At 40.2% G+C, this 9,624-nt stretch overlaps 1 protein-coding gene across 1 annotated transcript in view; it reads left to right on the forward strand.

Annotated features, from left to right (window-relative positions):
- The window catches only part of LOC121853707 (serine/threonine-protein kinase BRSK2-like), a 226,800-nt gene that overhangs the window by 64,753 nt on the left and 152,423 nt on the right, over positions 1–9,624 (forward strand). The window contains 1 exon segment of the mRNA XM_042348044.1: positions 790–884. Coding sequence (XP_042203978.1) covers positions 790–884 — 95 coding nt within the window.

The following is a 9,624-nucleotide window of genomic DNA, read 5'->3' on the forward strand; positions in this document are numbered from 1 at the left end:
GGTAGCGTTGAGGATGGTGATAGTGATGATGGCAGCAGTGGTGGTGGTAATGGCAGTGATGGTGTCAGTGGGTCAGCTGGTATGGGTGTTAAGTCCACACGGGTCAACACCGATTCTTCAATTTGTATCTCACGTCTTTAGTTTACCCTAATATTATTATTATTATTATTATTATTATTTGTATTATTAAATCTCGTCAATCAATATACAGAGGTGATCAAAAGTGACTTAGTTGCCAGTGGGAGTCATAACCCAGGCAGGCAGCTCTCAACATGGTCAGGAATTTACTCAATAGATGGCGTTGTGTGGCCGTCCCCTCCTCCTACGTCATCTGTATGGTAATCCTGGCGTCATCACATCATCTCACGTCTATAAGTTTCCCGTCTATCTCTTTATTTTTCTCAGTCACGGCGTTAAAAAAAAATACGTAGAGACTAATTATATAATATTTTTTTCCCAGGATTAAGTAGCAGTTATGGGAGATTATACGGTACATTTAACCTTATTGATTGGTTGTAATTTGAATACATTTGTTCTCATATACCACTTATATTTACTAAAAGTCTAAGTGTGGTATTAATATCATCTTAGGTTATAATTATGATCATTACTTACTCATTATCTACTGCAGCCTTGGTTATTGCACAGGTGTGTAGAGTACAAAGGTGTGCTAATTACTTCACCTGCGTCAATGTTGCTGTTGTTGTTTACTTTATATGTATTTTATGTATAAATAAACTGTTTCAATATCAGATTTTAACTTTTTTCCTCCCGTTCCTCCTCCCGCAGGTCTGGTGAAGCTCGGGGTGCAGTGTGTGTCCGGGAAGAGAGTAGCGATTAAAATTATCAACAGAGAGAAATTAACTGAATCCGTGTTACAAAAGGTAAGTGTTGTTGTTGTCTTTGTTTATGTTGAGGTGGGGTGAAGTGGGGTGAAGTGGGGGGGTGGTGGGGTGAAGTGGGGGTGGTGGGAGGTGGTGGGGTGAAGGGGAGGTGGTGTGGTGAAGTGGGGGGTGGTGTGAAGGGTGAAGTGGGGTGGTGTGGTGAAGGGGTGAAGTGGGGTGGTGGTGTGGGATATAGTGTGTGGTGTGGTGATGTGGGACAGGATGTGGTGTTGTATGTTGTGGTGTGTGTCGTGTTGACCTGCATATATACTTCAGTTATGCCTCACTGTTTATTGGACGACTCAGGATGATGACCTTTCTTATGCCTGGTGTGTTGAGTCACCTATGTGTCCTCCCTGGTGTGTTGAGTCACCTATGTGTCCTCCCTGGTGTGTTGAGTCACCTATGTGTCCCTGGTGGAGAGAGGTAGTGTAGAACCTAAATGAGTCATGTTTCACTAACTGGCTCAGATATAAAGAACCAGGTTAGATACACAGGTAGATTATATAAATTCAGTTACAGTGCCCATGTTTGTAGAGTGACCAAAATAACCCCCTTCACTCCAAACCCAACCTAACCCAACCCAACCCAACCCAACCCAAAAGTACACAACCAGAAAACAAAATATAATGACTTAAAACCCAGAAAAAAAATTTAGCCTCGCGGAGAGTCGATTTTTTTTATTTTTATTTATTTTTTTTGTAAAGGAAATGTTTTTGTTTTTCTCGCTAGTGTGGTTGAACATTGGTGATTGTTGTGAAGTTTTGATCGTGTAATGTTTGTTTTTTTCCTCTCCCTGATGGATAGAGTGTAGCCAGTGTGTGTAGCCAGTGTGTGTGTGTAGCCAGAGTGTATCTAGTGGCAAAGAAAGAAATTTTTTGTCCTGACGACCTATGTTAAAATATACTCGTTGAAAAAAATCTTTAAAATATATTCATTAAATTATTTTAAAAATTATTACAGCATCCTTGGTGGGGTGTTTTTTTCTCCTTTGTACAAACTAACACGAGCTGCGGGCACAAACTCCTCCACTTAGACGCTTGACTGAGGGAAAAAAACACACTTGAGGTATTAATGTGTAAAAAAAAAATAGGATAATATAGAATTCTCTGGTTTTATAAAGGGGTTTGTTTGTTGACGTTGGGTTTAGGTTGGGTTTAGGTTCGTCATGGTTGGTTTTAGCTTGTAGTAGGTCATGTGTGGTGGGAATGTAAATTAGCTGACGATGTTAAATTTTTATGTTAGAAGCTGATGAACGAAATTAACGAAGGAGGTTTATGTCGTATTTGTTAATGTTATGTTAGAAAAAAATATAGACATTATAGCTAAACATACAGTATAATTCTAAAAAAAAAGTAGTAATTATGATAAAGTTTTTTGTAATAAGGGTCTAGAAGGATGACGCTCGGCAAGAGAAAATATTCCACATAAATCAAGATTCTTAAAATTAAATTGGTTGATGCCCCGCGACCACTCAGCCCCGCGACCACTCAGCCCCACCAGCCACTCTGCCCCACCAGCCACTCTGCCCCACCAGCCACTCTGCCACAATACAATCCGGAAGTGCTGCAGGTAGTGGCCGATGGCTACCTGCAACACACACACACACACACACACACACACACACACACACACAGATTTTCCGCCCTCATGATGTTATCCTTCCTGGCTGCTTCACCCACTTCACCTTGGCATTCTATTATTGGTTTTTCTATATCTTTAATTTTTTATTTATATGACGCAACGGACGCAACGGACGCAACATAACACCAAAATAATAATGTGTCTGTATCCATGTGCTAGTTCAAGGTTGAGGAGTGTTTATTTATTTTATTTTTATTTTTTGAAAGAAACAAACCAAAAAAAGTATTCACGTATTTCTTCCTTTATCGGATCATACAGACCAAAATCTTCACTTTTATCTAAACTTTGATCCGAATGAACCAAACTATATACATTTTTCTTCATCAGTTATCAATCCCACACCAGCGGCCATATTATAAAGTTTTTCTTGACGTAAAAAAAAAAAAAAACAATTAGTCCACAACAGAATAATTATAGCGTTGTTATGGAAATACAAACGTACATACAATGGAGTGTTTGTCCTGTGAGTGAGAAAGCTTAGTTTATGAAGCTTGGATACGTAATTTGGATAAGCTTCAATACAGAACATAGCAATGGTTCAGTGTAAGATTATAGCATAATTAATGATTTAATATGTAAGATAATTAAGCTTCAAACGTATAGATTAAGCTTTAGACTGTAATATAATTAAACTTCAACACATAATTAAGCTGCAGCGTATAATTAAGTGTTAACATGGAACATAATTAAGCTTCAAAATGTAACAATTAAGCTTCAAACTAACATAAATAAGCTTCAGCGTATAATTAAACTTTAACACATAAGCTTCAACGTATAATTAAGCTTCAACATACAACATAGAATAATTAAAGATTCAACACGTAACAACTAAGCTTTAACACAACATAGCCAAGCTTGAGAATAAACCATTTCGTCAAAGCTTTTTCTTCACCCTCTCACATTTAGATATATACCTGTACCAGCTTATTTTTTTGTTCAACCGGGAATTAAAAATATATATAAAAGCTAAAAATATTAAAATAAAAACTAGAAAAAACGTAGCTTAAATAGGGAAGAAAAATCGACCAATCCTATTTTCTACGTTAGGTTGAAATAGAAAACGGGTGAAATAGTTTAATTAAAGAAATGAATCTATATCACCCCCAGTATCTCAGTAATAATATATTTTGGCTGACTTTGTGTTATATTATAGTTATATTGTACGTTAATATTTATATTTGGTTTAATTAAGAATATATCATTTGTTTAGACTGGTTGCGTTTTGCTTCATCTCTCTCTCTCTCCCTCCCAATATCTGCCCTCCTCCCGTTGTGAGAGACTGCCTGGCACACTTAGATTACTGTACTCAGCTTGTGTTTACAGCCTCTATATCAACATTGAACCAATTTACTCCACTTTCATTACCTCATATTACCTCGTTCCAGAGACTGTGTTAACCCCGTCACCATCAAACGGACAAAGAGATTTTTTTTTTAAATAACGTCCACACTTTTACACAAGTTAAATATGATATTTCTCAATCTAATGTCCAAAATGACGTGGAAAACCGTAGGATTTTTGGTCTTAATTAGCATAATTTATGGTAATGAGGTCATTGAGCTGATGTAACCTTACCGAAAAGATGATTGACAATTTGCATGTCATGAAAATTGATTCAAGTGGAATTTTCGTGTATAATTTGGTGTTGATTTGGGTGTTGTATGAGCAGGTGTAACTCTCGCTGTCGTGAGAATATTATACACAGATCACTTTTCATGTTATTAATAATACTATGGTAAGAGTTTATTAATATACTTACTGTACACTTTGTTTACTGTTAAGTTAAGTAAGGTAGGTTAGGTTAGATTAGGTTAGATTAGGTAGACATGTTAGATACGTTAGGTAGGCAGGCAGGTTAGGTTAAGTTAGGATTCTCTCTGGATTGTTCCCTCACGCTGGTGTAAACTGGCCACTAGAATCAGTCATGTCAGTAAAGGAAGAAAAGTTAAGTGCTCGGAACCACGGTAAGGCCATCCTGTGCTCGCTGGTAATGTGAGGAATTTAAAGTTCAGAAATAGTTGGATGTTCTGGAGAGAGAGAGAGAGAGAGAGAGAGAATCGCTGTGACCTGTATATAGTTTGCTCACGTTACATCTTGTCTCAATGTTAGAAGGTAATGTTGGTTCACTCAGTCCCCTAGATCGGATGCTAGAAGGTCATGTGCTAGTAAGTAAAGTTATATAGTGGTATGTATGGTCATCTGATAATAGACGTGGCCATCTGCTAGTATGTATGGTTATCTGCTAGTAGGCGTGGTCATCTGCTAGTAGGCGTGGTCATCTGCTAGTAGGCGTGGTCATCTGCTAGTAGGCGTGGTCATCTGCTAGTAGGTGTGGTCATATACAGTATAGCATTGTATAGCACGGCATGGAGGCAGGCAGGAGCTGTAAATGGCTATGCTCCTCAAGGGAATATATTCTTCTATAACTTTTTCATGTGCGAAATATTATGGCATTGGTACTTTGAGTATGACTAGTGTACGTTCAGTTGTTGTATTATGATTGTTTATTATTAGTGTTTATTATTATTGTTTATTATTATTATTATTATTATTATTATTATTATTGATTATTATTATTATTATTATTATTATTATTATTATTATTATTATTATTATTATTATTGTTTATTATTATTGTTTATTATTATTATTATTATTATTATTATTATTATTATTATTATTATCGTTATTATTGTTTATTATTATTGTTGTTGTTGTTGTTGTTGTTGTTGTTGTTGTCGTCGTTGTCGTTGTTGTTGTTGTTGTTGTTGTTGTTGTTGTCGTCGTCGTCTCGGGCAGGTGTGTTGACCGATCGTTCTATTGAGTTAGTTTTAGGTTAAAGTGAGGAACTTGACTAATATAGTTAGCTGGGGCCAGGCAGGATATTAAATTAGCCTGACTTAAGTGGATCATCTCGACCTAGCCTGGACCTGTGACACATCATCACTACTTCACTATTTGTCCTTCACGATGTATACATGTCATTACGTCGCCTTATGTTACTTTTAGCTACACTGTTGACCTTATTTCACTTGACCTGACCTGACCTGACCTAACACCCCTCTCCCCTAGGTAGTGTTAAGGTGTTTTTCATTATCAGGTACAATAAGCTGGGGTGTCTAATCTTCACGTGATCCAACTACTCTTATTTGGTGAAACAAACTTTGCATGGGAGTGATATATTAAGTTACCTCGACACAAGTGGATCTCGTAGGTCAGGTGTGGATCAGAGGCGGATTGGTAGTGTTGTTGTGTTTGTTTACTGTATATAAATATCCTTATGTGTGTTTTGTTTTTGTTTAAGAGGATATTTTATGTATTTGTTCATGTGAAGAGTATGATTTTAAGTATAAAGGACATATTTTTGACGTCTTGTATTATATATAAACTTAAAGTAGGTTCAGTTGGTTAAGACTTCTAGGTACAGTTGCTTGCACTTTCACCTGGTACAGTTGATGATGCGTTTTGTGATATGTGGCAACTCTGTGGACTGTTTATCTAGTATCCTTAGTCTAGTTACTATTGTAAGGATCCTTAGGGCCATTCAGGGGGTTTTAATACGATGCGAACAAACACAGAGTTGCCGCATTTCACAAAACGTGCCACACACTGTACCAGGTGTAAGTGCAGGCGACTGTACCTCAAGCTTAGGTTAGATTTGGTTTACCACAGTCTAGCCCGAGAAATGATATCCTAATTTTCAGCCTGAAACATAATGTATAAAAAGTCTATCGAAGTTCAAAAATAAACTTAAGCTTTTACGACTCAGTCTTGCAAACTTATTTTAAGTCTTTCAGTGTCTGTGGGGAGGGGGGGGGGGATAGGAGTAGGGGGTATTAAGAAATCATTTAATCATTTACCTCGGGAGGGAAAAGCCAAGATGGTTTTCTCCAGTTTGAGGGACTTGGTGGGCAAGCTTGGTCCCTCGGGAAGCAATTATGGTGGATGAGAGAGACCTCATTGATCCAGGAGGCTGGCTTTGTCAGGCGAGGTCTGACTCCTCCACGCTGCGAAACTCTGGTGGTCAATAAGAGAAATAACCTTAACCCATAACATTATCCTATAACCTTAACCTATAACAATAGTCTATAACCTTAACCTATAACATTAGCCTATAACCTTTGCCTTCTTTAGTCATTCTCGAAATAATTAATGCTATTTTTTGTAGAGCGTTGACAAGAGGATGATGTTAAGTAGGAGTGTGTGAAAGGTCATGGTCTAAACCTCAAAATTCGAGCAGTTGTTTCGATGCTTCACGGTTCATATTTTTCCTCGTTTAACTCTTAAAGGCTTAGAGCATCTTAGTATTCGAATTAGGAGCAGCGCCAGATGTCTCGTTGTAATAATCAATGACTCACGGTTCAAAGTTTTACAATTGAAAGTGTTCGGGGTTTTTTTTAATTTTGACGCCACTTGGATACCTCTCTACTCCACAGTATTAGACACCATAAAGTTCGACAGGTAATTACTCCATATATCCGTGTTAGAGGCATCAGTGTATTCCACCTCAATACATTCGACATGGTAACGAGTCGACCAATAAATTTCCAACAACTTACAATTCTAACATCCACGGGTCGACATGGCAACACTGAACACACAAAATTCTGACATTTAAAGACTGGGTATCTTAATCCTCTGGTTCATTAGCGGGCAAAGCACAAGTCTCATGAATATTTCCTTTGTACAAGTCTGATCATCAAAGCTGACAACGGGCGAGACTCCAGTCACCTGGAAATCAATCGCCCGGAAGTCAAAGGTCACCCAGCAGGTAACTCTGTCGTGTTCTGACCCTCAAACTTAGTGATGTTACTCTATTTTGTATCAGGGATTAATTGAAGCCCTTGTACGAGCACCCATACTGGCGAGGGAGCACCCATACTGGCGAGGGAGCACCCATGCTGGCGAGGGAGCACCCATGCTGGCGAGGGAGCACCCATGCTGGCGAGGGAGCACCCATACTGGCGGGGGAACACCCATACTGGCGAGGGAGCACCCATACTGGCGAGGGAGATGCTGGCGAGGGAGCACCCATACTGGCAGCACCCGAGGGAGCACCCATACTGGCGGGAACACCCATACTGGCGAGGGAACACCCATACTGGCGAGGGAACACCCATACTGGCGAGGGAACACCCATACTGGCGAGGGAGCACCCATACTGGCGGGGGAACACCCATACTGGCGAGGGAGCACCCATACTGGCGAAGTTATGAGTGAGTGAGAGTGAGTAAAAGTGAGGGAGAGTTAGTAAGAGGGAAGGAGGGAGAATGAGCGAGGGAGGGAGGGAGGGAGAGAGGATGAGTGAGGGAGGAAGAGAGAATGAGTGAGGGAGGGAGAGAGAATGTGTGAGTGAGTGACAGTAAGAGTAAGTGAGAGTGAAAATGATTGAAAATGAGTGAAACTGAGGGGAAATAAGTGAGTGAGAGTGAGTGAAAATGAGTGAGTAGGTGAGTGAAAGTGACGCTGTAGTCCCGTCGAATGTACGTGATGCTTCGCTGAAACACAAATGACTCTCCTTGATCTGTCCTTTCCGGGATAATGTAATTTCACAAGACTTTATCGATATTTCAGGGGGTCTAGGACACGTGGGGTTGATGTAGTTTGTGTAGGATGATTACTGTAGTTTTTGCTAGGGTGATTACTGTAGTTTTTGCTAGGGTGATTAGTTTGTGTTTTTATGAGGATTACTGTAATTTATTCCCTAGGATTTATTTATTTATATATTTATTCATTTATTTATATTGTAGTCAGCTATGTAAATGAGCAACACGAAATCCCTCTTACCTCCAAACCTCCAAACCTCTAACACCCTCCCAATCCCCCCAACCTCACAGTACAGTATAAATATAAACACACTGCCCCCTCTCCCCTCCCCTCTCCTTCCCCTCTTCCCCCCCCCCTCCCCTCTCCCCCTCAGGAAAGATAAACTACCCCCACACAAAAGTTAAATCACCAACATAATGTGAATTGTTGTTGTTGGTGGTAGCTATGATGATGATGGTGGTGGTGGTGGTTGTTTCTGGTAACCAATTTCTACTCCACATTATTACAGTGGTTTATTCTTGGTTAGGTTAGGTTACTGAAGAAGACAGGTTGCCTCAAACTTGTGAAATTCCTATTGACAATGAAAAAAATCGGATGGAAGAAAAAAATAAATAAAATAAATACAAGAAAAAACATAAAAAAACACACGAATAAAAACATAATCGTACACAGGAGGAAGAGGAGGAGGAGGAGGAGGAGGAGGAGGCTAAAGAAAGACCCTCCTCCTCTCCCTCCCTCTCCAAAAAAAAAAACCGTTCCCCTCTCGACAACAAACGTTCTAGAGTCGAGGACGAGGACTTCAGGTGTGTGTGTGTGTGTGTGCATGTGTGTGTGTGTGTGTGCGTGTGTGTGCGTGTGTATGCCCCCCTCTCTCCTGGGTCACTCTACCTCTCTACCGTACCTTTCTCGTTCCTTCTCCTCCTCCTTCTCTTGCTCTTCTTTTTCTTCGTCTTCCTCCTCTCTCCTCTCCTCCTCCTCCTCCTCCTCCTCCTCCGTGCACTGTGTTGTTGTTGTAACACACACACACACACACACACACACACACACACACACACACACACACACACACACACATACACACACATACACAGGAGAGAGTGAGACCTTCTGTTCCCCATACATATCCGTGTGTGAGCCCTGGCACAAGATATCATGGGCAGAGGCACTTGACACACCCTCACAAGACACACTCACTCTCGCCTCTCCCCTGGTCAAATTAACTCGAGTCCTTCTCCCTTGATTCATGCACTTTAATTTTTTTGTGTGTGGGGTGTGTTAGGAATTGACTAGAGACTAAGTTTGAGTTGTCGAGGTAAGTAGAGTACAGGTGAGGGTAATTTAGATTAGTTGGTGCTCAGGTAGTCAGGTGAGGGTCAAGGTGGGGGCCAGGTAGGATAATTAGTGTGTTACCGCAGCCAGGTACAGTACTAGGATATATAACACCCCTCACACCCCTCCTTCACCTGCCCAGCTGTTACTCTGCTCCTCAAGGTAACTTAACCTGCGTGTCTCCAAATTGTCAAGGTCGCTGAGTATGCCCCCCTCTCTC

Source organism: Homarus americanus, unplaced genomic scaffold (genome assembly GCF_018991925.1).
Source record: "Homarus americanus isolate GMGI-L3 unplaced genomic scaffold, GMGI_Hamer_2.0 scaffold13041, whole genome shotgun sequence".
NCBI classification, from domain to species: Eukaryota; Metazoa; Arthropoda; class Malacostraca; order Decapoda; family Nephropidae; genus Homarus; species Homarus americanus.